The following is a 26,238-nucleotide window of genomic DNA, read 5'->3' as shown; positions in this document are numbered from 1 at the left end:
CTATAATTTTGCTGCTTTTGGGGGGTCGGTTATTATTATTTTTTTTGTTGCCTTTCTCTCACTTTCCCCTCGCTTGCCGACGTGAGCTCCTCCGTGATGAAACTCCCCACAGTTCCCATTTTTGGGGAGAAAATGGGGAATAAAGAGGCAGGCGCCTCCATCCCTTGCTTGTCAACCCGCTGTGAAGGGGCAGTGCTCGCCCAGAGGGGGCCATCACTGGACTGGACATTACTTCTGGGGTAAAAATGCCCCAAGAACGCACTTTTCTTAGAATCACAGAAATCGTTAAGGTTGGAGGAAACCTTCCAAGCTCACTTGGTCCAACCACCACTAAACCACGTCCCTAATCACCTTTCCTTGCACACCCCCAGGGAGGGTGACTCCACCGCCTACCTGGCCATCCCCAATGCCTGAAAGCTCTTTCTGAGAAGAAATATCTTATAATTTCCAACCTGGCACAAATTGAGGCCATTCCCTACAATCCTATCACTAGATATTCTAGATATACCTAAATTATACTAGTATACCTCTACTATACTAGTATACCTGTACTATATATACTACTCTGTTGAGACCGTGACGTCTTTTTTGGGTCATCATCTCACCCTTCTGCCCCTCGTAGCGATGCCACCACGTCGCATTTGCCTTTTGGTGGGGGAGAAGCACGTTGCCTGCTGGCATCGTGTCAGTAAGGAAATGCCAAATTATGTTTTATTTTGCTGGGTGAGGCTCGGTATCTTTGATAAACGCAGTAATTTACAGCACGTCCACTGTGGTATGTGTGATCCCAAACTGCTTTTGCCTTCCCATATCATCCCATGAGCTCCCCAAAGCAAGGAGAGTTCCCTTTGTTGTAATTTTAGGGGCTTGTGGCCCATGAGGGACGTGGATGTGGTGAAAAAGGAGCAAAACGTAGTGTGCAAATCAAGGGCTTGGCCAGAAGGTGTCAGCAAGACTGGGAGGACGCCCCGAGTTCCAGCTGGCCTCGATCCTGATGCGGGTCCAGGCGGGACCTGAGCTTTCAGAGCGCATCGCAGGCAGCATCAGCATCTCTCAAAATTAAATGAGCTCTGCTGGGTGTCGTGGCTGGGGGGCACATCCCCAGACCCCGATCCCTCTTGCTTACCGGATCCCTTTTGACCTGCCGGTGCCTGCACCAGGAGATGGACTTCGGAACAGGGCAGGGTGAAGGCACGTGGAGCCCCGGTGCCCCTTTGTGAAGTGCTGCCAAGTCCAAAGGGCTCGCCACGGACCTCGTGCTTGCACGCCATGGGGTTGGGGTTGGGGTTGGGGTTGGGGTTACCTCGTGCATCACTTTGGGGTTAGCTCCCACCTCGGCATCTTCATCCCTCAAGGGCAGGTCACCCTCCAACCAGGTGTTGGAAAAGGGGTGTTTTGGGGGATCTTTTGGTCTCTCCTCCATGCTGGGGGCACTGGCATCATCACACCACCCTGGGGGTGTGTGTGGGGGAGTTCATTTCGGTGTGGTGTTCCCCCCTGGGACACCGTGTGATGGAGCGTGAGGCCATCACCTGGGCTCGGCTCTACCCTCGCAATTTTCCCCCGGCAACTGGTGACATGACAGCAGTTTTTTTTTGGGGGGGAACTGCCTTTTGGAAAGTCCCTGGCACGCTTTGCACCCATTTCCCCCTTCCTGTGACTCCCAGAAAGCAGAAGGCACCCATGGTATGGGGCTGGGGGTGGAGGTTTGGGGAGGGGGTGGCCCCCTCCAGGACCACCCTGGGAGGGGGGAACTGGAGCTGTCTGAGCACGGAGCATCACAAAAGGTCCCCCCCCCCATTTACTGGCCCCAGCGATCCCTCCTTGGCCTCAAGACCCTGATGCTGTGAGGCTTGGCGTCCTCAGGGCGGGGGGGGGACACACACACAGAGCTCCCCCGGGCGGCTCTGTCCGTCTGTGTGTCCTGGTGGGTGCCGTGCGCCCCCCCCCCCCCCCCCCCCCGACCCCGCCACGCAGGGGATTTCCACCAAAGCCAGTGTCACCCCACCCCCAGCCCGTGGGGCACGCCAGCATTTCGGGGAAACGGCCCTGCCTGCTTCCCTTGCCCGCCAGTAACCCCAGTACAACCAGTCAGCGGGCGGCACTGGGCTGCGTCACCAGTCTCCGGCAGACTCCGAGCAGCCCAGGTCCCAGTGGGAGCAGTGTTGGGTCACCTACGTTATACTGGGAGCACTGGGGGCTCAGCACGGAGCCCCCCCTGCCCTACCTCCAGCTCTGCACACGTCCGTGCCCACCAGGGGCTCGTTTTTTAGGATTTTTGCCCCCGTGGGGCTCTGAGTCCTGTCCAGTCCCTGCCTCCATCCCCGTTGGTATTTTTAACTGGTCCCCAGTAGCTGCTGTGCGACACCACAGGTCTGCACTTGGCTGCGGCCACTACTGAATTTATCCTCCTAGAAATACCTATTTCCAGCTAGTTTTTATTCGGGCTCTGCCCCACAGCCCTCCCCCTTCCTGCGCTGCCCACCCAGGGGGGCTCGGATCCCCGCGTGACCCCAGCGTGCTCCCCGCGTGCGAGGCCGTGGGGGTTTCACATCCTCCCCGCCGCACGCCGTCCGCTTTCTGTTCCCGCTGCTCCTTCCCCTTCTGCCCCCAGGGGGGGAAGGAAGCAGCCCCGAGCCGCTGCTGCTCTGCTGCCTTGACCACGGTGCCTCCCCTCCCCGGGAAGGATTTGCTCCTTCTCTGCTCCTCAGAGCCTCCTCCACAGCTCCCAGTCTGTTTTCCCCTGAGCACTGGTGTCACCAGTTACCAGGCAGAGCGGCTGCTGGGGGAACTGGTCTGGCTGAGGGCAAGGTCCAGCTTTACTTCCCTCGTGCCCGTGGGCTCCCCCATGCCCCCTGTTCCCCCCAGGACCTCCCTGACAGATACAGGAGGGAACCCCCTGCCCATGGTCGGGGTGCCTGCGACCCCCCGGGAGCCATCAGTGGGGTCTTCCTCCTGGAAGCCCACCCTAGAGGTGCCAAGATCCCACCACCAGGAGAACCCAGAAGCCCTGCCCCACACTTGAGACCCCCCCCCCCTCACCCCATAGATCTCCCCCCCAACAGATGACCAAGGAGCTAGTGCGGCCGCAGTGCGGAGAATGGACGCGCGGTGAGGGTCGCGCAGCAGGATCAACCCCAATCCACTTTATTGCAGTGTCAGAACAGCAGAGGAGGAGTGGCGGGCATGGAACTGGGTGCCAGGGGGAAGCTGGGGGGCAGGACCCTCCCCCGCTCACCCCAAAGGTCTCCCACAAAAGAGACCCCCGCATCTGGGCGAGGAGGAGACGTGGTGCGTGCTGGATGCTGGGACCAGCGCAGGCGGTGCGGTGACATCCCCTGACAGCGGGCAACTCGGGGTGGCCCCGGGGGCTACCTCTGCTCACCCCCATCCCATTGTGGGGTGGGAATTCAGCCACCCCGGAGCAGCCTGAGGGGCGTCTTCATGCAGCATGTGCAGGAGAAGGAAGCGCTGGGGAGGCGCGGAACCGACGTGGGGCACAGGAGCGAGCAGCTCTTGGCGGGGGGAGGGGGGGCTGAAGCAAGGGGGTGGCTGAAGGGGCACAGGGTCCGGCTGGGGGGAGGCCCGGCCTCTGCCTCCTCACAAGAGGCCCCGCTGGTTGCGGGCGTTGTTCATCTTCATGGCCTTGATGATGAGGATGGTGCCCACGACGATGCCGACGATGCCCACGGCCAGGCCCAGGGCGCACACCAGGGTCTCGGTGCTCTCGGAGACGGGGAGGGGCACCTGGGGCTCTGCGAAGGGACAGGGGGGTGAGGACGGGGAACCGAGCCCCCCACCACAGGCGAGGGCGAGGGGAGAGTCCCATCCTCACCCCAGTGCGTCATCAGCGGGTCGCGCAGCCCCCAGTGCTCCACACGGCAGTCGTAGTAGTCGCCCCGCGTGGGGATGAAGGGCAGGTAGGAGAACTTGTAGAAGCCGTTGTCTGCCTGGCGGTAGAAGACGGTCTCGGAGACGCCCTCCGTCACCTCCTGCCCGTTCTTCATCCAGGTGATGGTGATGACGGACGGCCAGAACTTGTCCACGTAGCAGATGAGGATGTTGGGATCCCCCAGCTCCACGGGGTCCTCGGAGAACACCGTCACCTCGGGTGGCGCTGGAGGAGGTGGAGAAGGGCTCAGTGCAGTGCGGGCTCAGCCCAGCTTCTGGCCCCACAGAGAGGACCCTTTGTGCCCCGGTGCCACCCAGGGGGACCCCGCACACAGCTCGGGGCACAGCCTGGGGGCTGCGCTCCCCACTGCTGCCCACAGCTTGGGTGCAGGGAGAAGCCGTGCCGTGGCCGGGTTGTTACCGATGGTGCCCTGCGAGCGGTTGGACCTCTTCATCATTATCTCCATGTTCTGCTTGTCCACGGCAATGTTCTGCAGGGCTCCCTGGGCCTCGAAGCTGGTAAAGGTGGTGAAGATGGGCAGGCGCCAGATGGTCTCCGACTTCTCCAGGTCCACATGGAAGATCTCATCCCCGTCGAAATCGAACATGAACTGGCCGCCCTCTCTGTTCCGCGTCTCGTCCCGCTGGTAGAATTCAGTCTGCATCAGCACGTGGCCCACTGGGAAGGGACAGGCATGAGTGGCAGCCCCCCCTCCCACTGCCTGAGCCCACCAAGAGCTCCCCGGGCTCTTCACCGCCTGGGGCTGGGGGCAGTGACAGGTTGTGGGGACCCAGCTCGGTCCCCAGGAACACCACGGGCTAGGGTGGTGGTCCCGGCAGCCCCAGGACTCGGGCAGGAGGTGCCGTGGCCCCAAACGCGTCCCTTTGTCCCCCAGCCCCCCCTTAGCAGCCCACCCTGCTCCCTTACATCTGCGGGGCCACAGCTCCCCACTCCCAGCCCTTACAGCAGCACCGACACCCCCCTGCTCCGCTGTGGCTCCGGGACCCCCCATTCCCCAGCCATGTCCCCCCCGACACGCACCTTTCACGGCCCCCGAGCCCTGCAGGGCCAGCACGGCCAGCAGCACCAGTGGGACGCTCGGTCCTGTGGCCATCACCTCTGTGACACCGGGCAGTGGGTGCGAGCGAAGGGCGAGCGTCACTGGGGATGGGGAGCCCAGTGCTGGGGGCCCCGTGCCCGGGGGCTCCCCCCAACTCCCGAGCCAATAGCCGGGTGCCCCAGGGTTGACTCAGCTGTTCCCAGGCAGAGCACCAGCGCCGAGCACCCTGCACGACAGACAGACTGACGGACACTGTGCAGGGTGCTGAGGGGGCACCCCGTGGGGCTGGGGGAGTGCAGGGACCTGGAGGGGAGCATAGGGGAGAGGGGGAGACAAGGGGGGAGCCCCACTGTGGTCTGGGCTCAGCTGATTGCTCCCTGGGGTCGCTACTGGAACACGTCTGTGGTGTTGGACAAGTGTCAGAGGGAGTCCTGCGGGGAAAGGTTCTGCCTGGTGACGGGTGATGCTGCCCAGCCCTGCTGCTCACTGGTTGTAACTGGGACGCCCAGTCCCAGCACTGGGCAGAGCCTTGCCTTGCCTGGGGTCCCGGCACCCCTCATCCTGTGCCCAGCAGCCATGGGGAGCGGCCGCATCCTGGGAGCTGGGGCCGTGCTGGTGGCACTGGTGGTGCTGGGAGCCCACCCGGCTGGAGGCGAGGAGGCCAAGGGTGAGCTCAGCCCCACGCCGTGGGGCAGGATCCCACGTGTGGCTGCTGGGGGGGAGGTGGGATGGGGGGGGACCCTCGGCCCTGGCACTGCCACATGGGGTGTGGGCATCCGCAGCGACTGCCTCGGCCTCTGCCCTGGAAGCCTGGCAGCAGAGGGCTTTGTGGGGGGGTCTCAGGGAGCTGCGGGGGTGCTGCCCCCACCCTGGGGCTCTATTGCGTCCTGACTCCCTCCTCTGGGCTCCTTCCCTGCGCTCCCCCCATCTCCTGTCCCCTCCTGCCCCCAGCACCCTCCCCAGGAGCCCCTCAGCCTCTTCCCGTCCCCAGCACGTGTGGCTCCAGGGGGAGCCATCTCCTGTCCCCTCCTGCCTCCAGAACCCTCCCCAGTAGCCCCTCGGCCTCTTCCCCATCCCCAGCATGTCGGGCTCCAGTGCGTCAGGGTCATGGTGTCGGTGTGACCGCGGCTGGGAGGGGAGTGGGGATGGGGAGGGGGCTGGAGGTTGGGGAGGGGGCTCCAGGGCGTCTGCTGGGTAACTGGGAAGGGGGTGTGGGACCCCCTAACCTGCCCTGCCCGTACAGAGTTCTTCCAGCAGATGGTGGTGTTTGAGTGTCAGTACCACAACGGCACCGAGCGGGTGAGGCTTCTGATGAGGGTCATCTACAACCGGCAGCAGTTACTGCACTTTGACAGCGACCTGGGGCGTTTTGTGGCTGACACGGAACTGGCCAAGCCTGATGCTGACAATTGGAACAGTCAGACCGAAAAACTGGAGCAGTTACAGGCTCAAGTAGACACTGTCTGCCGGCACAACTATGAGGTGTTGGAAGATTTCATCCTGAACAGGAGAGGTGCGTGGACACGAGCCCGGGGCTGGTGGGGCTGGGCGTCCTCTGCACCCTGGGGGCCAGGCACATCCCGGGGGGGCAGCGCATCCATCCCCGTCCCGCCCGGTGCCGGGGGCAGCGGTGCAGGTGAGCGCTGGGCTCTCGCCGCCCGCGCCCAGCTCTCTCCCTCTCCCCGCAGTTGAGCCCAAGGTGAGGGTCTCTCCCATGCAGTCGAGCTCGCTGCCCCAGACCGACAGGCTGGCGTGCTACGTGACGGGCTTCTACCCCGCCGAGATCCAGGTGAAGTGGTTCAAGAACGGCCAGGAGGAGACGAAGCACGTGGTGTCCACGGACGTGATCCAGAACGGGGACTGGACCTACCAGGTGCTGGTGATGCTGGAAAGCACCCCGCAGCACGGGGACACCTACGAGTGCCACGTGCAGCACGCCAGCCTGAAAAGCCCCATCACCTATGAATGGGGTAAGGCCCCACCCCGCCTCCTGGGGGCATCCCGGGGGTCCCGAGCCCCCACCCTGCTGCAGGAGGGGAGCGGGAGCACGGCCCCGGGCCTGAGCCCCTGCTCCTGTCCCCGCAGTGCTCCCAGCGGATGCCGCCAGGGGCAAGATGCTGACGGGCGTCGGGGGCTTGGTGCTGGGGCTCATCTTCCTGGCGCTGGGGCTCTTCCTCTACGTGCGCAGAAAGGTGAGCGGCCGGGGCGCTGGGGGTGGCGTGGGGCTGGGGGGGCCATGGGGCACAGGACGGTGCCGCTGACCTGGTCTCGCTGTGTTGCAGGGCGCATCGCTCCCCCGGCTGCAGGTAACGCCCCCCACCTGCGGCCCTGCTGCACCCTCCCCATGCGGGCTGCTTCCCCTTGCCCCCTCCCAGCACCAGGGCAGCGCGGCCCTGGGGGGCCGTGGGGCACAGGGCTGGGGCGCTGCCCCCCACCCGCTGCTCACCCCCTGCTCTCTCCCCGCAGGGCTCCTGAAGCAGCTCCGGCTCCTGCGCCTTGGCTCCTCCATGCCCAGCACCGCCTCTGCCCTGTGCTTGCCCGGCTCCTGCCCTCGATACCCGGTCCCGCAGCCCCACAGCCCTCTGCTGCTCCCCATGGTCACCCCCTCCCTCGCTCCCATCCCAGTCCGGCTTGGCTGGGGCCACTGGGAGCCCCAAATAAAGTGTCCCAGTGCCCTGCGTCCCTGCTGCTGTGGGGATGGTGGGGCAGGGGCGGGCACCGCCATTCCCGTGCACGCGGCTCCAAAGCCTTGGGGGGGATGGGGCTGCTTGGCATCTGGGTCTTCAGAGCCCGGGGGGGCTGCTGAGTAAAGGGGTGAAGGCAGCGTCCTGTGGAAGGGGGGCTGGTGGCAGAGCCAGCGTCCTGCTGCCTCTGGGTGTTGGGGATGGGCGCGGGGTGCGAGGGTCCTGGGCAGGGCTTTTGGGGTCTGGGAGCTGGGGCACCCATCCATCTCCCTCAGGGACCCCTCTCCCCACCCTGAGCCCCAACACGGCCCCACCAGAGCCTGCTGCTCCCCTGGTCCAGCCACAAACTGGTCGCCAGGCTGGGACACTCCGCAGCACCCCTGGACCACCCAGCACCCCCACACGGTACCCCGGGGGTCACGCCACCGTCCCACCCAGGTCCCACTGTGCTCCCCCCAGACCCCCCAGTCCCCACAGCCCTGCATTTTGGGGCCGAGCACCCCACAAAGTGGCGACAACGGGGCTCCAGTGACACTGGGCTGCCCCCAAGCACCGTTGCTCCGCCAGGCAGCACGGGGGGTGCCGAGGAACAGCCTCAGGGGGTAGTCGGGGCTGAGGACAGAGGGGACGAGGGGCGTGGGGCCACCGTGGCACCCTGGGTGTTGGGGGAGTGAAGGCTGGTAGGAGGACGTGAGTAGCCCACGGCTCTCGCACGCCACAGGTCGTGGCCACGGCGCTTGTCCTGCTGCCCCTCGCTGCCGGAGCGCTCCGGCAGCGTCACCCACTCGGTGGTGGTGGGGAAGTGACACTGCAGCTGGAGGTGGAACTGGAAGAACCCTGCGTGGGCAGGGAGGGCAGGGGGTCCTTCCCCTTCCCAGTCCCCCGGACCCCCTTACAGACGCCCTTGGAGCCCAATCCTCCTGCCCACTCCCCTACCAGCCGCGGTGACACCAACGCCGTTACCCTGACCCCTTGGAGGCACTGCAGGAACTGCCCCGTTCCTCTGCCTGCTGCCCCCACTCTGGTGTCTGAAGGGTCTGGAGGGCTGCGGCCAAGGGCAGCCACAGTGTGTGGAGCTCCTTTGGAGGAGGAGCCCCCCCGGGACGGGGTGGGTTTGGGGAAATGGGAGGGCAGCTGAAGGTGCCCGTAGCGGAGCAGGAGAAGCGGAGGATGCCCTCTGCAGACAGAGGAGCAGCCTCACGCCCACAGGCTCTGCTTCTCACGGGGTGCTTCCCTCAAATCTGCTGGACGGACAGCACAGCAGGGCATCAGCAGCCCCGGTGGCTCCTTGGACGCTGACTGGACCATGGACTGGATGTCTGATTGAAGGGTTAGATGGACACGTGGGTGGATGGATGGGATGGGATGGAAGATAGATGGATGTGGTGGATGGAGTGAAAGACTTATGGTTGGTTGGATGAAGAGCTGGAGAAACGAATGACTGGGTAGTTCCTAAGACAATACCCATCACCGCCAAAAAGTCATGGCAGACTGGCGAAGTCCCCAGCGAATGGAAAAGGGGAAACCTAACCCCCATTTTTTTGTCACCAGGCAACTGGTGACAGCCAGCGGGGCTTCACTAAGGGCAAATATTCCTGACTGACTTGGTGACCTTCAATGAGAGTGACAGAATTGGTGGATAAGGGACGAGCAACTAACTTCATCTACCGAGACTTGTCCAAATCATTTGATACTGTCTTGGACAACATATCACAAAATGTTTTGGGTTGATAGGGACCTTAAAGATTGTAAAATTCCAACCCCCCTGCCATGGGCAGGGACACCTCCCACCAGACCCGGTTGCCCAGAGCCCAATCCAGCCTGGCCTTGAACACCTCCAGGAAAGAATTTCCTCCTATATCTAAACCTGCCCTCTTTTAGTTTAAAAACGTTTCCCGTAGTCCTAGCACTACACTCCTTGATGATGAGCCCATGTTCTTTCTAATCCTCCTGGCCACGCAATTTCTGACACAACCCAGGATGCTGGTGTTCTTCTTGGCCACCTGAGCAGGCTGCTGGCTCACATGCAGCCCCATCCCCACCAAGGCTTTGGAGCCGCGTGTGCAGGGATGGCGGTGCCCACCCCTGCCCCACCATTCCCACAGCAGCAGGGACGCAGGGCACTGGGACACTTTATTTGGGGCTCCCAATGGCCCATGCCAAGCTGAAATGGGACAGGAGCAAGGGAGGGGGCGATGATAGGGAGCATCAGAGGGCTATGGGGATGCGGGACAGAGTATCGAGGTCAGGAGCTGGGCGAGCACGGGGCAGAGGCGGTGCTGGGCACGGAGGAGCCGAGGCGCAGGAGCCGGAGCTGCTTCAGGAGCCCTGCGGGGAGAGAGCAGGGGGTGAGCAGCGGGTGGGGGGCAGCGCCCCAGCCCTGTGCCCCACGGCCCCCCAGGGCCGCGCTGCCCTGGTGGTGGTAGGGGGGCAAGGGGAAGCAGCCCGCACGGGGAGGGTGCAGCAGGGCCGCGGGTGGGGGACGTTACCTGCAGCCGGGGGAGCGATGCGCCCTGCAACACAGCAAGACCAGGTCAGCGGCACCGTCCTGTGCCCCATGGCCCCCCCAGCCCCACGCCACCCCCAGCGCCCTAGCCGCTCACCTTTCTGCGCACGTAGAGGAAGAGCCCCAGCGCCAGGAAGATGAGCCCCAGCACCAAGCCCCCGACGCCCGTCAGCATCTTGCCCCTGGCGGCATCCGCTGGGAGCACTGCGGGGACAGGAGCGGGGGCTCAGGCCCGGGGCCGTGCTCCCGCTCCCCTCCTGCAGCAGGGTGGGGGCTCGGGACCCCCGGGACGCCCCCAGGAGGCGTTGGCCAGGGCCTTACCCCATTCATGGGTGATGGGGCTTTTCAGGCTGGCGTGCTGCACGTGGCACTCGTAGGTGTCGCCGTGCTGCGGGGTGCTTTCCAGCATCACCAGCACCTGGTAGGTCCAGTCCCCGTTCTGGATCACGTCCGTGGACACCACGTGCTTCGTCTCCTCCTGGCCGTTCTTGAACCACTTCACCTGGATCTCGGCGGGGTAGAAGCCCGTCACGTAGCACGCCAGCCTGTCGGTCTGGGGCAGCGAGCTCGACTGCATGGGAGAGACCCTCACCTTGGGCTCAACTGCGGGGAGAGGGAGAGAGCTGGGCGCGGGCGGCGAGAGCCCAGCACTCACCTGCACCGCTGCCCCCGGCACCGGGCGGGACGGGGATGGATGCGCTGCCCCCCCGGGATGTGCCTGGCCCCCAGGGTGCAGAGGACGCCCAGCCCCACCAGCCCCGGGCTCGTGTCCACGCACCTCTCCTGTCCACTGTGAAACCTTCGTTCACCTCATAGTTGTGCCGGCAGAACCTGTCTACTTCAGCCCGTTTGCGCTCCAGTACTTCGGGCTGACTGTTCCAGTAGTCAGCTGAAGGCTTGCCCAGTTCCGTGTCAGCCACATAATGCCCCACGTCGCTGTCAAAGTGCGCTCTCTGCTGCCGGTTGTAGATGACCCTCACAAGATACCTCACCCGCTCAGTGCCATTGAGGTAGTGACACTCAAACGCCACCATCTCCTGGAAGAACCCTGTATGGGCAGGGCATGTTAAGCGGTCCTGGTCCCTTTTCCCAGGCCCCCAGCAGATGCCCTGGAGCCCCCTCCCCACCCTCCAGTCCCCTCCCCATCCCCACTCCCCTCCCATCTGCAGTGACACCGACGCCGTGACCCTGAGGCCTTGGAGCCCCACGTGCTGGGGAAGGGAATAGACCAAGGGGCTCCCAGGGAGGGTCCTGGGGGCAGGAGGGGACAGCAGATGGCGGGAGCGCAGGGAAGGAGCCCAGAGGAGGGAGCCAGGACTCAACAGAGCCCCAGGGTGGGGGCAGCACCTCCAAACTCACTGAGACCCCCCTCCCCCCCAAAGCCCTCTGCTCCCATGCTTCCAGGGCAGAGGCCGAGGCAGTCGCTGCGGATGCCCACACCCCGCGTGGCGGTGCCAGGGCCGAGGGCCCCCCCCCATCCCACCTCCCCCCCAGCCGCCACACGTGGGATCCTGCCCCACGGCGTGGGGCTGAGCTCACCCTTGGTCTCCTCGCCTCCAGCCGGGCGGGCTCCCAGCACCACCAGTGCCACCAGCACGGCCCCAGCTCCCAGGATGCGGCCGCTCCCCATGGCTGCTGGGCACAGGATGAGGGGTGCCGGGACCCCAGGCAAGGCAAGACTCCACCCAGTGCTGGCACTGGGCCTCCCAGTTACAACCAGTGAGCAGCGGGGCTGCGCAGCATCACCCGTCACCAGGCAGAACCTGACCCCAGAGGGCACCCTCTGACACTTGTCCCGAGCTACAAAGGTGTTGGAGGAGGAACCTCAAGAACCGGGAGGTAAGGGTTTTTGGACCCCCCAGGGGGCACCAAGAGGCACTGGTGGGGGTGTGGGGTCCCAGTGCCCCGGGACAGGAGAGGAGCAGCAAGGGACACGGGCACCCAGCCCACAGCACCGGTCACTTCCCTGTGGGAAACCTCAAGGAGGCCGAGCCCCGGGGGAACAGAATCATAGACTGATGGAATATCCCGAGTTGGAAGGAACCCAGGAGGATCATCGAGTCCAGCTCCTGGCACCGCACAGGTCTACCCAAAATGAAGACCCTGTGACTAGGTGCCCAGTCCAAACACTTCTTGAACTCCGACAGGCTTGGTGCGGTGACTGCTTCACTGGGGAGCCTGTTCCAGTGTGCGACCACCCTCTCGGTGAATAACCTCTTCCTGATGGCCAGCCTGAACCTCCCCTGCCTCAGCTTGACACCATTCCCTCAGGTCCTATCACTGGTGACTAAAGAGAAGAGATCGATGCCTGCCCCATCACTCCCCCTTGTGAGGAAATTGTAGACCGCGATGAGGCCTCCCCTCAGCCTCCTCTTCTCCCGGCTGAACAGGCCAAGTGACCTCTGCCTCTCCTCATACATCTTCGCCTCTAGGCCCTTCACCGTCTTTGTGGCCCTTCTCTGGACACTCTCCAACAGATTTACATCCTTTTTGTACCGTGGTGCCCAGAACAGCACACAGTGCTTGAGGTGAGGCCGCAGTGGCCTTGCTCTTGTTAAACTGCATGCAGTTGCTGATCGCCCAGCTCTCCCATCTGTCCAGATCCCTCCGCAAGGCCTGCCCACCCTCAGCCGAGTCCACAACTCCTCCAAGTTTGGTGTTATCGGCAAATTTGCTCCAAACACCTTCTAGTCCTATATCCACATGGTTTATAAAGACATTGAAGAGGACTGGCCCTAAAATGGAGCCTGAGGGGACCCCACTAGTGACCATCCGCCAGCCTGAAGCAGCTCTGTTTCTCACGACCCTTTCAGACCTGCCCATAACTCAAGAAACTGGCTGCTCGTGGCTTGGACGGGCGCACGCTTTGTTGGGTTAAAAACTGGCTGGATAGGCGGGCCCAAAGAGTCGTGGTGAATGGAGTCAAATCCAGTTGGAGGCCGGTCACTAGTGGCGTCCCCCAGGGCTTGGTGCTGGGGCGGGTCCTCTTTAATATCTTCATCGATGATCTGGATGAGGGGATCGAGTGCACCCTCAGTAAGTTTGCAGATGACACCAAGTTATGCGCGTGTGTCGATCTGCTCAAGGGTAGGAAAGCTCTGCAGGAGGATCTGGATAGGCTGCACCGATGGGCTGAGGTCAACTGCATGAAGTTCAACAAGGCCAAGTGCCGGGTCCTGCACCTGGGGCGCAATAACCCCAAGCAGAGCTACAGGCTGGGAGATGAGTGGTTGGAGAGCTGCCAGGCAGAGAAGGACCTGGGAGTGATGGTGGACAGTCGGCTGAATATGAGCCAGCAGTGTGCTCAGGTGGCCAAGAAGGCCAACGGCATCCTGGCTTGTATCAGAAACACTGTGACCAGCAGGGCTAGGGAGGTGATCGTCCCCCTGTACTCGGCTCTGGTGAGGCCGCACCTCGAGTACTGTGTTCAGTTTTGGGCCCCTCGCTACAAGAAGGACATGGAGGTGCTTGAGTGGGTCCAGAGAAGGGCAACGAAGCTGGTGAGGGGCCTGGAGAACAAGTCCTACGAGGAGCGGCTGAGGGAGCTGGGCTTGTTCAGCCTGGAGAAAAGGCGGCTCAGGGGCAACCTTATCGCTCTCTACAGATACCTTAAAGGAGGCTGTAGTGAGGTGGGGGTTGGTCTGTTCTCCCACGAGCCTGGTGACAGAACGAGGGGGAACGGGCTAAAGTTGCACCAGGGGTGGTTTAGGTTGGATGTTAGGAAGAACTTCTTTACTGAGAGGGTTGTTAGACACTGGAACAGGCTGCCCAGGGAAGAGGTGGAGTCACCATCCCTGGAGGTCTTTAAAAGACGTTTAGATGTAGAGCTTAGCGATATGGTTTAGTGGAGGACTTGTTAGTATTAGGTCAGAGGTTGGACTCAATGATCTTGAGGTCTCTTACGACCTAGATAATTCTGTGACTCTGCGATAACAGGGCTCAAGAGCCCCGGGGAGAATAGGGGGTCCGTGTGTGTGTGGGGTGGTGAATGGGGCATGAATGGGGCAGGGGCCCTCAGCAAGGCCTTTCCCAAGGCCTTTCCATCCTCAGCCGAGTCCACAGCTCCTCCAAGTTTGGTGTCGTCAGCAAATTGGCTCCAAACACCTTCTAGTCCTACATCCACATGGTTTATAAAGACATTGAAGAGGACTGGCCCTAAAATGGAACCTGAGGGGCCCCAACTATTGACCATCCGCCAGCCTGATGCGGCCCCATTTCCTACAACCCTTTGAGGCCTGCCCGTAACAGGGCTCAAAGAGGCCAAGAGCCCTGGGGGCAACAGGTCTCAACACAACCCAATATGTGTGTGCGTGGGGGAGTGAATGGGGCAGGAACGACACGGGCACGTGTCCCCAGAAACAGCCGGGCTGGGAACAGATCAAGGCAGGGGGCGACCCCGGGGAGCAGCAGAGGGCTGTGGGGCTGCGGGACTGGGTTTCGAGGGCAGGAGCCGGGCGAGCACAGGGCAGAGGCGGTGCTGGGCACAGAGGAGCCGAGGCGCAGGAGCCGGAGCTGCTTCAGGAGCCCTGCGGGGAGAGAGCAGGGGGTGAGCAGTGGGTGGGGGGCAGCGCCCCAGCCCGGTGCCCCACGGCCCCCCAGGGCCACGCTGCCTGTGGGCCCCGGGGTGCTGCCCTGGTGCTGGGAGGGGGCAAGGGGAAGCAGCCCGCACGGGGAGGGTGCAGCAGGGCCGCGGGTGGGGGACGTTACCTGCAGCTGGGGGAGCGATGCGCCCTGCAACACAGTGAGACCAGGTCAGCGGCAGCGCGGGGGGAGAGCGCGGCCCCCCCAGACCCACGCCACCCCCAGCACCCCGGCCGCTCACCTTTCTGCGCACGTAGAGGAAGAGCCCCAGCGCCAGGAAGATGAGCCCCAGCACCAAGCCCCCGACGCCCGTCAGCATCTTGCCCCTGGCCGCATCCGCTGGGAGCACTGCGGGGACAGGAGCGGGGGCTCAGGCCCGGGGCCGTGCTCCCGCTCCTCTCCTGCAGCAGGCTGGGGGCTCGGGACCCTCGGGAGGCATTGGCCAGGGCCTTACCCCATTCATAGGTGATGGGGCTTTTCAGGCTGGCGTGCTGCACGTGGCACTCGTAGGTGTCCCCGTGCTGCGGGGTGCTTTCCAGCATCACCAGCACCTGGTAGGTCCAGTCCCCGTTCTGGATCACGTCCGTGGACACCACGTGCTTCGTCTCCTCCTGGCCGTTCTTGAACCACTTCACCTGGATCTCGGCGGGGTAGAAGCCCGTCACGTAGCACGCCAGCCTGTCGGTCTGGGGCAGCGAGCTCGACTGCATGGGAGAGACCCTCACCTTGGGCTCAACTGCGGGGAGAGGGAGAGAGCTGGGCGCGGGCGGCGAGAGCCCAGCGCTCACCTGCACCGCTGCCCCCGGCACCGGGCAGGACGGGGATGGATGCGCTGCCCCCCCGGGATGTGCCTGGCCCCCAGGGTGCAGAGGACGCCCAGCCCCACCAGTCCCGGGCTCGTGTCCACGCACCTCTCCTGTCCACGGTGAAAGAGGCCATAAAGTAATTGTATCGGCAGAACCTGTCTACTCTAGCCCGCATGTCCTCCATTATTTTGGGCTGATTGTTCCAGTAGTCAGCTATCGGCTTGCCCAGTTCCGTGTCAGCCACAAAATGCCCCACGTTGCTGTCAAAGTGCACGTCCTGCTGCCGGTTGTAGATGTCCCTGTACAGGTATCTCACTTGCTCGGTGCCGTTGAGGTAGTGACACTCATCCACCGTCAAGTAGTGGAAGAACCCTGTATGGGGAGGGCAGGTTAGGGGGTCCCACTACCCCTTCCCAGCTCCCCAGCAGATGCTCTGGGGCCCCTCCCCACCTTCCAGCCCCCTCCCCATCCCCATTCCGCTCCAAACCGAGGTGACACCGATGCCGTGACCCTGACCCCCTGGAGCCCCACATGCTGGGGATGGGAAGAGGCCGAGGGGCTCCTGGGGAGGGTTCTGGGGGCACGAGGGGACAAGAGATGGGGGGAGCACAGGGAAGCAGCCCAAGGGAGGGAGCCAGGATGCAACAGGGCCCCAGGGTGGGGGCAGTACCCCCGCCGCTCCCTGAGCCCCCCCAAAGCCCTCTGCTCCCATGCTTCCAGGGCAGAGGCTGAGGCAGTGGCTGTGGATGCCCACACCCCGCGTGGTGGTGCCAGGGCTGAGGACCCCCCCCCCAACCCACCTCCCTCCCAGCAGCCACACGTGGGATCCTGCCCCACGGCGTGGGGCTGAGCTCACCCTTGGTCTCCTCGCCTCCAGCCGGGCGGGCTCCCAGCACCACCAGTGCCACCAGCACGGCCCCAGCTCCCAGGATGCGGCCGCTCCCCATGGCTGCTGGGCACAGGATGAGGGGTGCCGGGACCCCAGGCAAGGCAAGACTCCGCCCAGTGCTGGCACTGGGCCTCCCAGTTACAACCAGTGAGCAGCAGGGCTGCGCAGCATCACCCGTCACCAGGCAGAACCTGACCCCAGAGGGCACCCTCTGACACTTGTCCCGAGCTACAAAGGTGTTGGAGGAGGAACCTCAAGAACCGGGAGGTAAGGGTTTTTGGACCCCCCAGGGGGCACCAAGAGGCACTGGTGGGGGTGTGGGGTCCCAGTGCCCCGGGACAGGAGAGGAGCAGCAAGGGACACGGGCACCCAGCCCACAGCACCGGTCACTTCCCTGTGGGAAACCTCAAGGAGGCCGAGCCCCGGGGGAACAGAATCATAGACTGATGGAATATCCCGAGTTGGAAGGAACCCAGGAGGATCATCGAGTCCAGCTTCCCCAGGAAGCCTGTTCCAGTGTGCGACCACCCTCTCGGTGAAGAATCTCTTCCTGATGGCCAGCCTGAACCTCCCCTGCCTCAGCTTGACACCATTCCCTCGGGTCCTGTCACTGGTGATTAAGAGGAATAGATCAGCTCCTGCCCCTTCACACCCTGTTGTGAGGAAGTTGTGCACCACGATGAGGCCTCCCCTCATCCTCCTCTTCTCCTGTCTGAACAGGCCCTGTTCCCTCAGCCGCTCCTCATACCTTTTCCACTCTAGGCCCTCCAGTGTCTTTGTGGATGACTGCAGATGACACCAAGCTCTGCGCGTGTGTCGATCTGCTCAAGGGTAGGAAAGCTCTGCAGGAGGATCTGGATAGGCTGCACCGATGGGCTGAGGTCAACTGCATGAAGTTCAACAAGGCCAAGTGCCGGGTCCTGCACCTGGGGCGCAATAACCCCAAGCAGAGCTACAGGCTGGGAGAGGAATGGTTGGAGAGCTGCCAGGCAGAGAAGGACCTGGGAGTGATGGTGGACAGTCGGCTGAATATGAGCCAGCAGTGTGCTCAGGTGGCCAAGAAGGCCAACGGCATCCTGGCTTGTATCAGAAACAGTGTGACCAGCAGGGCTAGGGAGGTGATCGTCCCCCTGGACTCGGCTCTGGTGAGGCCGCACCTCGAGTACTGTGTTCAGTTTTGGGCCCCTCGCTACAAGAAGGACATGGAGGTGCTTGAGCGGGTCCAGAGAAGGGCGACGAAGCTAGTGAGGGGCCTGGAGAACAAGTCCTACGAGGAGCGGCTGAAGGAGCTGGGCTTGTTCAGCCTGGAGAAGAGGAGGCTCAGGGGCGACCTTATCTCAATCCACAGGAACCTTAATGGATTCTGAAGTGAGGTGGGGGTTGGTCTGTTCTCCCACGAGCCTGGTGACCGAACGAGGGGGAACAGAGTAAAGTTGCACCAGGGGAGTTTGAGGTTGGATCTTAGGAAGAACTTCTTTACTGAAAGGATTGTTAGACACTGGAACAGGCTGCCCAGGGAAGTGGTGGATTCACCATCCCTGGAGGTCTTTAAAAGACATTTAGATGTTGAACTTAGCGATATGGTTTAGTGGAGGACTTGTTAGTATTAGGTCAGAGGTTGGACTCAATGATCTTGAGGTCTCTTCCGACCTAGATAATTCTGTAACTGTGATAACAGGGCTCAAGAGCCCCCAGGAGAATAGGGGCTCTGTGTGTGTGTGTGTGTGGGTGAAAGGGGCATGAATGGGGCAGGGGCCCTCAGCAAGGCCTTTCCCAAGGCCTTCCCACCCTCAGCCGAGTCCACAACTCCTCCAAGTTTGGTGTCAACGGCAAATTTGCTCCAAACACCTTCTAGTCCTACATCCACATGGTTTATAAAGACGTTGAAGAGGACTGGCCCTAAAATGGAGCCTGAGGGGCACCCACTACTGACCATCCACCAGCCTGATGTGGCCCCATTTCCTACAACCCTTTGAGGCCTGCCCGTAACAGGGCTCAAGGAGGCCAAGAGCCACGGGGGCAACAGGTCTCAACCCAACCCTATATGTGTGTGCGTGGGGGAGTGAATGGGGCAGGAACGACACGGGCACGTGTCCCCAGAAACAGCCGGGCTGGGAACGGATCAAGGCAGGGGACGACTCCAGGGAGCAGCAGAGGGCTGTGGGGCTGCGGGACCGGGTGTCGAGGGCAGGAGCCGGGTGAGCACGGGGCAGAGGCGGTGCTGGGCACGGAGGAGCCGAGGTGCAGGAGCCGGAGCTGCTTCAGGAGCCCTGCGGGGAGAGAGCAGGGGGTGAGCAGCGGGTGGGGGGCAGCGCCCCAGCCCTGTGCCCCATGAATCCCCAGGGCCACGCTGCCCTGGTGCTGGGAGGGGGCAAGGGGAAGCAGCCCGCACGGGGAGGGTGCAGCAGGGCCGCGGGTGGGGGATGTTACCTGCAGCCGGGGGAGCGATGCGCCCTGCAAAACAGCGAGACCAGGTCAGCGGCACCGTCCTGTGCCCCATGGCCCCCCCAGCCCCACGCCACCCCCAGCGCCCCGGCCGCTCACCTTTCTGCGCACGTAGAGGAAGAGCCCCAGCGCCAGGAAGATGAGCCCCAGCACCAAGCCCCCGACGCCCGTCAGCATCTTGCCCCTGGTGGCATCTGCTGGGAGCACTGCGGGGACAGGAGCGGGGGCTCAGGCCCGGGGCCGTGCTCCCGCTCCCCTCCTGCAGCAGGCTGGGGGCTCGGGACCCTCGGGAGGCATTGGCCAGGGCCTTACCCCATTCATAGGTGATGGGGCTTTTCAGGCTGGCGTGCTGCACGTGGCACTCGTAGGTGTCCCCGTGCTGCGGGGTGCTTTCCAGCATCACCAGCACCTGGTAGGTCCAGTCCCCGTTCTGGATCACGTCCGTGGACACCACGTGCTTCGTCTCCTCCTGGCCGTTCTTGAACCACTTCACCTGGATCTCGGCGGGGTAGAAGCCCGTCACGTAGCACGCCAGCCTGTCGGTCTGGGGCAGCGAGCTCGACTGCATGGGAGAGACCCTCACCTTGGGCTCAACTGCGGGGAGAGGGAGAGAGCTGGGCGCGGGCGGCGAGAGCCCAGCGCTCACCTGCACCGCTGCCCCAGGCGGGACGGGGATGGATGCGCTGCCCCCCCAGGATGTGCCTGGCCCCTAGGGTGCAGCAGCCCTGGGCTCGTGTCCACGCACCTCTCCTGTCCACGGTGAAAGAGGCCATAATGTAGTTGTGCCGGCAGTTGTCTACTGCAGCCCGTCTCTGCTCCATTATTTCGGGCTGACTGTTCCAGTAGTCAGCTGTAGGCTTGCCCAGTTCCGTGTCAGCCACATAATGCCCCACGTCGCTGTCATAGTGCGCTCTCTGCTGCTGGTTGTAGATGTGTCTGTACAGGTATCTCACCTGCTCAGTGCCGTTGAGGTAGTGACACTCATGCACCGACGTTAAGTGGAAGAACCCTGTATGGGCAGGGCAGGTTAGGGGGTCCTGCTCCCCCTTTCCAGGCCCTCAGCCCCCAGCAGACGCACTGGAGCCCCCTCCCCATCCCCATTCCCCTCCCAGCCACTCTGACACCGACGCCGTGACCCTGAGTCCTTGGAGCCCCGCGTGCTGGGGATGGGAAGAGGCCAAGGGGCTCCCAGGGAGGGTCCTGGGGGCAAGAGATGGGGGGAACACAGGGAAGGAGCCCAGAGGAGGGAGCCAGGACGCAACAGAGCCCCACAGTGGGGGCAGCACCTCCAAACTCACTGAGCCCTCCCAAAGCCGTCTGCTCCCAGGCTTCCAGGGCAGAGGCCGAGGCAGTGGCTGCGGATGCCCACACCCCATGTGGAGGTGCCAGGGCTGAGGACCACCCCCATCCCACCTCCCCCCCAGCAGCCACACGTGGGATCCTGCCCCACGGCGTGGGGCTGAGCTCACCCTTGGTCTCCTTGCCTCCAGCCGGGCGGGCTCCCAGCACCACCAGTGCCACCAGCACAGCCCCAGCTCCCAGGATGCGGCCGCTCCCCATGGCTGCTGGGCACAGGATGAGGGGTGCCGGGACCCCAGGCAAGGCAAGACTCCACCCAGTGCTGGCACTGGGCGTCCCAGTTACAACCAGTGAGCAGCGGGGCTGCGCAGCATCACCCGTCACCAGGCAGAACCTGACCCCAGAGGGCACCCTCTGACACTTGTCCCGAGCTACAAAGGTGTTGGAGGAGGAACCTCAAGAACCGGGAGGGAAGGGGGTTTCGACCCCCCAGGGGGCACCAAGAGGCACTGGTGGGGGTGTGGGGTCCCAGTGCCCCGGGACAGGAGAGGAGCAGCAAGGGACACGGGCACCCAGCCCACAGCACCGGTCACTTTGTTGTGGGAAACCTCAAGGAGGCCGAGCCCCGGGGGAACAGAATCATAGACTGATGGAATATCCCGAGTTGGAAGGGACCCAGGAGGATCATCGAGTCCAGCTCCTGGCACCGCACAGGAGTACCCAAAAATTCAGACCTTGTGACTAAGCGCACAGTCCAAAGGTTTCTTAAATTTAGGCAGGCTTAGTGCAGTGACTTCTTCCTTGGGGAACCTGTTCCAGTGTGCGACCACCCTCTCAGTGAAGAATCTCTTCCTGATGGCCAGCCTGAACCTCCCCTGCCTCAGCTTGACACCATTCCCTCAGGTCCTATCACTGGTAATTAAGAGGAACATATCAGCTCCTGCCCCATCACTCCCCCTTGTGAGGAAATTGTAGACCATGATGATGTCCCCCCTCATCCTCCTCTTCTCCAGGCTGAACAGGCCCTGTTCCCTCAGCCGCTCCTCATTCGTTTTCCCCTCTAGGCCCTTCACCGTCTTTGTGGCCCTTCTCTGGACACTCTCCAACAGATTTACATCCTTTTTGTACCGTTGTGCCCAGAACAGCACACAGTGCTTGAGGTGAGGCCGCAGTGGCCTTGCTCTTGTTAAACTGCATGCAGTTGGTGATCTCCCAGCTCTCCCATCTGTCCAGATCCCTCCGCAAGGCCTTCCCACCCTCAGCCGAATCCACAACTCCTCCAAGTTTGGTGTTATCGGCAAATTTGCTCCAAACACCTTCTAGTCCTATATCCACATGGTTTATAAAGACATTGAAGAGGACTGGCCCTAAAATGGAGCCTGAGGGGACCCCACTAGTGACCATCCGCCAGCCTGAAGCAGCTCTGTTTCTCACGACCCTTTGAGACCTGCCCATAACTCAAGAAACTGGCTGCTCGTGGCTTGGACTGGCGCACGCTTTGTTGGGTTAAAAACTGGCTGGATAGCCGGGCCCAAAGAGTCGTGGTGAATGGAGTCAAATCCAGTTGGAGGCCGGTCACTAGTGGCGTCCCCCAGGGCTTGGTGCTGGGGCCGGTCCTCTTTAATATCTTCATCGATGATCTGGACGAGGGCATTGAGTGCACCCTCAGTAAGTTTGCAGATGACACCAAGCTATGCGCGTGTGTCGATCTGCTCGAGGGTAGGAAAGCTCTGCAGGAGGATCTGGATAGGCTGCACCGATGGGCTGAGGTCAACTGCATGAAGTTCAACAAGGCCAAGTGCCAGGTCCTGCACCTGGGGCGCAATAACCCCAAGCAGAGCTACAGGCTGGGAGAGGAATGGTTGGAGAGCTGCCAGGCAGAGAAGGACCTGGGAGTGATGGTGGACAGTCGGCTGAATATGAGCCAGCAGTGTGCTCAGGTGGCCAAGAAGGCCAACGGCATCCTGCCTTGTATCAGAAACAGAGTGGCCAGCAGGGCTAGGGAGGTGATCGTCCCCCTGGACTCGGCTCTGGTGAGGCCGCACCTCGAGTACTGTGTTCAGTTTTGGGCCCCTCGCTACAAGAAGACATTGAGGTGCTTGAGCGGGTCCAGAGAAGGGCGACGAAGCTGGTGAGGGGCCTGGAGAACAAGTCCTACGAGGAGCGGCTGAAGGAGCTGGGCTTGTTCAGCCTGGAGAAAAGGAGGCTCAGGGGCGACCTTATCGCAATCCACAGGTAACTTAATGGATGCTGAAGTGAGGTGGGGGATGGTCTGTTCTCCCATGTGCCTGGTGACAGGACCAGGGGGAATGGGCTTAAGTTGCGTCAGGGGAGTTTTTGGTTAGATGTTAGGAAGAACTTCTTTACTGAGAGCGTTGTTAGACATTGGAACAGGCTGCCCAGGGAAGTGGTGGAGTCACCATCCCTGGAAGTCTTTAAAAGACGTTTAGATGTAGAGCTTAGGGATATGGTTTAGTGGGGACTGTTAGCGTTAGGTCAGAGGTTGGACTCGATGATCTTGAGGTGTCTTCCAATCTAGAAATTCTGTGACTCTGTGATAACAGTGCTCAGAGGCCCCGGGGGGAATAGGGCTCAACCCATACGCATGGGTGTGTGTGTGTGGGTGAATGAGGCATGAATGGGGCAGGGGCCCTCAGCAAGGCCTTTCCCAAGGCCTTTCCACCCTCAGCCGAGTCCACAGCTCTTCCAAGTTTGGTGTTGTCAGCAAATTTGCTCCAAACACCTTCTAGTCCTACATCCACATGATTTATAAAGACATTGAAGAGGACTTGCCCTAAAATGGAGCCTGAGGGGACACCACTGTTGACCATGGAGACTGATTCAGCCCCATTTCCTACAACCCTTTGAGGCCTGCCCGTAACAGGGCTCAAGGAGGCCAAGAGCCCCGGGGGCAATAGGTCTCAACCCAACCCAATATGTGTGTGCGTGGGGGAGTGAATGGGGTAGGAACAACACCAGCACCTGCCCCCAGAAAAAGCCGGGCTGGGAACCGATCAAGGCAGGGGGCGACCCCGGGGAGCAGCAGAGGGCTGTGGGGCTGTGGGACCGGGTATCGAGGGCAGGAGCTGGGCGAGCACAGGGCAGAGGCGGTGCTGGGCACGGAGGAGCCGAGGCGCAGGAGCCGGAGCTGCTTCAGGAGCCCTGCGGGGAGAGAGCAGGGGGTGAGCAGCGGGTGGGGGGCAGCGCCCCAGCCCTGTGCCCCACGGCCCCCCAGGGCCGCGCTGCCTGTGGCCCCCAGGAGCTGCCCTGGTGCTGGTAAGGGGGCAAGGGGAAGCAGCCCACACGGGGAGGGTGCAGCAGGGCCGCGGGTGGGGGACGTTACCTGCAGCCGGGGGAGCGATGCGCCCTGCAACACAGCGAGACCAGGTCAGCGGCAGCGCGGGGGGAGAGCGCGGCCCCCCCAGCCCCACGCCACCCCCAGCGCCCCGGCCGCTCACCTTTCTGCGCACGTAGAGGAAGAGCCCCAGCGCCAGGAAGATGAGCCCCAGCACCAAGCCCCCGACGCCCGTCAGCATCTTGCCCCTGGCGGCATCCGCTCGGAGCACTGCGGGGACAGGAGCGGGGGCTGAGGCCCAGGGCCGCGCTCCTGCTCCCTTCCTGCAGCAGGCTGGGGGCTCGGGACCCCCGGGATGCCCCCAGGAGGGGTTGGCCAGGGCCTTACCCCATTCGAAGGTGATGGGGCTTTTCAGGCTGGCGTGCTGCACGTGGCACTTGTAGGTGTCCCCGTGCTGCGGGGTGCTTTCCAGCATCACCAGCACCTGGTAGGTCCAGTCCCCGTTCTGGATCACGTCCGTGGACACCACGTGCTTCGTCTCCTCCTGGCCGTTCTTGAACCACTTCACCTGGATCTTGGCGGGGTAGAAGCCCGTCACGTAGCACGCCAGCCTGTCGGTCTGGGGCAGTGAGCTCGACTGCATGGGAGAGACCCTCACCTTGGGCTCAACTGCGGGGAGAGGGAGAGAGCTGGGCGCGGGCGGCGAGAGCCCAGCGCTCACCTGCACCGCTGCCCCCGGCACCGGGCGGGAGGGGGATGGATGCGCTGCCCCCCCGGGATGTGCCTGGCCCCCAGGGTGCAGAGGACGCCCAGCCCCACCAGCCCCGGGCTCGTGTCCACGCACCTCTCCTGTGCAGGATGTAACGGTCCAACATCTCATAGTTGTTCTGGCAGAACCTGTCTACTGCAGCCTGTAACTGCTCCAGTACTTCGGGCTGATTGTTCAAGTAGTCAGCTATAGGCTTGCCCAGTTCCATGTCAGCCACATAATGCCCCAGGTCGCTGTCATAGTGCACGAACTGCTGCCGGTTGTAGATGTGCCTCTCCAGAAACCTCACCCGCTCGGTGCCGTTGCGGTACTGACACTCAGACACCACCATCTCATGGAAGAACCCTGTATGGGCAGGGCAGGTTAGGGGGTCCCACTCCCCCTTCCCAGTTACCCAGCAGACGCCCTGGAACCCCCTCCCCACCCTCCAGCCCCCTCCCCATCCCCACTCTCCTCCCAGCTGTGGTGACACCGATGCTGTAACCCTGACCCCTGGAGCCCCAAAAGCTGTAATCAGGAATAGGCCAAGGGGCTCCTGGGGAGGGTCCTGGGGGCAGGAGGGGACAGGAGATGGGGGGAACACAGGGAAGGAGCCCAGAGGAGGGAGCCAGGACGCAACAGAGCCCCACAGTGGGGGCTGCACCCCTGCCACTCCCTGAGCACCCCCCAAAGCCCTCTGCTCCCAGGCTTCCAGGGCAGAGGCCGAGGCAGTCGCTGCGGATGCCCACACCCCGCTAGGAGATGCCAGGGCCGAGGGTCCTCCCCCCATCCCACCTCCCCCCCAGCAGCCACACGTGGGATCCTGCCCCATGGCGTGGGGCTGAGCTCACCCTTGGTCTCCTCGCCTCCAGCTGGGCGGGCTCCCAGCACCACCAGTGCCACCAGCATGGCCCCAGCTCCCAGGATGTGGCTGCTCCCCATGGCTGCTGGGCACAGGATGAGGGGTGCCGGGACCCCAGGCAAGGCAAGACTCCACCCAGTGCTGGCACTGGGCGTCCCAGTTACAACCAGTGAGCAGCGGGGCTGCGCAGCATCACCCGTCACCAGGCAGAACCTGACCCCAGAGGGCACCCTCTGACACTTGTCCCGAGCTACAAAGGTGTTGGAGGAGGAACCTCAAGAACCGGGAGGTAAGGGGCTTTGGACCCCCCAGGGGGCACCAGGAGCCACTGGTGTGGGTGTGGGGTCCCAGTGCCCCGGGACAGGAGAGGAGCAGCAAGTGACACGGGCACCCAGCCCACAGCACCGGTCACTTTGTTGTGGGAAACCTCAAGGAGGCCGAGCCCCGGGGGAACAGAATCATAGACTGATGGAATATCCTGAGTTGGAAGGGACCCAGGAGGATCATCGAGTCCAGCTCCTGGCACCACCCAGGAGTACCCAAAAATTCAGACGTTGTGACTAAGCGCACAGTCCAAAGGTTTCTTAAATTTAGGCAGGCTTGCTGCAGTGACTGCTTCCTTGGGGAGCCTGTTCCAGTGTGTGACCACCCTCTTGGTGAAGAACCTCTTCCTGATGTCCAGCCTGAACCTCCCCTGCCTCAGCTTGACACCATTCCCTCGGGTCCTACCACTGGTGATTAAGAGGAATAGATCAGCTCCTGCCCCATCACTCCCCCTTGTGAGGAAATTGTAGACCACGATGATGTCCCCCCTCATCCTCCTCTTCTCCAGGCTGAACAGGCCCTGTTCCCTCAGCCTCTCCTCATTCGTATTCCCCTCTAGGCCCTTCACCCTCTTTGTGGCCCTTCTCTGGACACTTTCCAACAGATTTACATCCTTTTTGTACTGTGGTGCCCAGAACAGCACACAGTGCTTGAGGTGAGGCCGCAGTGGCCTTGCTCTTGTTAAACTGCATGCAGTTGGTGATCGCCCAGCTCTCCCATCTGTCCAGATCCCTCCGCAAGGCCTGCCCACCCTCAGCCGAGTCCACAACTCCTCCAAGTTTGGTGTCGTCGGCAAATTTGCTCCAAACACCTTCTAGTCCTACATCCACATGGTTTATAAAGACAT

At 62.7% G+C, this 26,238-nt stretch overlaps 6 protein-coding genes across 8 annotated transcripts; 1 reads left to right on the top strand and 5 right to left on the bottom strand.

Moving 5' to 3' along the window:
• Positions 1–3,600: 3,600 nt before the first annotated feature.
• On the bottom strand, positions 3,601–5,006 carry LOC101804845 (HLA class II histocompatibility antigen, DR alpha chain). The gene is given in 4 exon segments (NM_001310349.1): positions 3,601–3,755; positions 3,836–4,117; positions 4,313–4,570; positions 4,934–5,006. Coding segments are annotated over 4 exon segments (768 nt in total).
• A 453-nt stretch (positions 5,007–5,459) lies between these two features.
• On the top strand, positions 5,460–7,676 carry LOC119718711 (class II histocompatibility antigen, B-L beta chain-like). 2 transcript variants are annotated; one of them, XM_072024927.1, is made up of 6 exons: positions 5,460–5,619; positions 6,196–6,465; positions 6,641–6,922; positions 7,038–7,144; positions 7,235–7,258; positions 7,419–7,676. In XM_072024927.1, the coding sequence occupies exons 1-6, from the start codon at positions 5,529–5,531 to the stop codon at positions 7,425–7,427; spliced, it is 783 nt and encodes a 260-aa protein (XP_071881028.1). In that variant the 5' UTR covers positions 5,460–5,528; the 3' UTR covers positions 7,428–7,676. The 2 variants fall into 2 exon arrangements, with proteins under 2 accessions (XP_071881028.1, XP_071881027.1); XM_072024926.1 differs by lacking the exon at positions 7,235–7,258.
• A 2,074-nt stretch (positions 7,677–9,750) lies between these two features.
• Positions 9,751–11,841, bottom strand: LOC119718708 (class II histocompatibility antigen, B-L beta chain-like). Its single transcript, XM_038187991.2, has 6 exons — positions 11,682–11,841; positions 10,921–11,190; positions 10,464–10,745; positions 10,240–10,346; positions 10,126–10,149; positions 9,751–9,964 (listed from the first exon to the last, which is right to left on the bottom strand). The coding sequence occupies exons 1-6, from the start codon at positions 11,770–11,772 to the stop codon at positions 9,956–9,958; spliced, it is 783 nt and encodes a 260-aa protein (XP_038043919.2). The 5' UTR covers positions 11,773–11,841; the 3' UTR covers positions 9,751–9,955.
• A 2,712-nt stretch (positions 11,842–14,553) lies between these two features.
• Positions 14,554–16,545, bottom strand: LOC119718709 (class II histocompatibility antigen, B-L beta chain-like). The gene is made up of 6 exons (XM_072024922.1): positions 16,386–16,545; positions 15,635–15,901; positions 15,178–15,459; positions 14,965–15,071; positions 14,850–14,873; positions 14,554–14,668 (listed from the first exon to the last, which is right to left on the bottom strand). The coding sequence occupies exons 1-6, from the start codon at positions 16,474–16,476 to the stop codon at positions 14,660–14,662; spliced, it is 780 nt and encodes a 259-aa protein (XP_071881023.1). The 5' UTR covers positions 16,477–16,545; the 3' UTR covers positions 14,554–14,659.
• Positions 14,554–20,476, bottom strand: LOC139998910 (class II histocompatibility antigen, B-L beta chain-like). 2 transcript variants are annotated; one of them, XM_072024923.1, is made up of 6 exons: positions 20,333–20,473; positions 19,609–19,872; positions 19,176–19,457; positions 18,963–19,069; positions 18,849–18,872; positions 14,554–14,668 (listed from the first exon to the last, which is right to left on the bottom strand). In XM_072024923.1, the coding sequence occupies exons 1-6, from the start codon at positions 20,421–20,423 to the stop codon at positions 14,660–14,662; spliced, it is 777 nt and encodes a 258-aa protein (XP_071881024.1). In that variant the 5' UTR covers positions 20,424–20,473; the 3' UTR covers positions 14,554–14,659. The 2 variants fall into 2 exon arrangements, with proteins under 2 accessions (XP_071881024.1, XP_071881025.1); XM_072024924.1 differs by lacking the exon at positions 14,554–14,668 and adding an exon at positions 18,436–18,688 and having other exon boundaries at positions 20,333–20,476.
• A 2,282-nt stretch (positions 20,477–22,758) lies between these two features.
• On the bottom strand, positions 22,759–25,210 carry LOC119718710 (class II histocompatibility antigen, B-L beta chain-like). Its single transcript, XM_038187993.2, has 6 exons — positions 25,057–25,210; positions 24,302–24,571; positions 23,845–24,126; positions 23,621–23,727; positions 23,506–23,529; positions 22,759–23,324 (listed from the first exon to the last, which is right to left on the bottom strand). Exons 1-6 carry the CDS (start codon positions 25,145–25,147, stop codon positions 23,316–23,318), a joined length of 783 nt encoding a protein of 260 aa, XP_038043921.2. The 5' UTR covers positions 25,148–25,210; the 3' UTR covers positions 22,759–23,315.
• Positions 25,211–26,238: the final 1,028 nt, after the last annotated feature.

This window comes from Anas platyrhynchos, chromosome 17 (genome assembly GCF_047663525.1).
Source record: "Anas platyrhynchos isolate ZD024472 breed Pekin duck chromosome 17, IASCAAS_PekinDuck_T2T, whole genome shotgun sequence".
Classification (NCBI taxonomy): domain Eukaryota; kingdom Metazoa; phylum Chordata; class Aves; order Anseriformes; family Anatidae; genus Anas; species Anas platyrhynchos.
The sequence above is the reverse complement of the archived record's forward strand: the minus strand, read 5'-3'. Positions and strand labels throughout refer to the sequence as shown.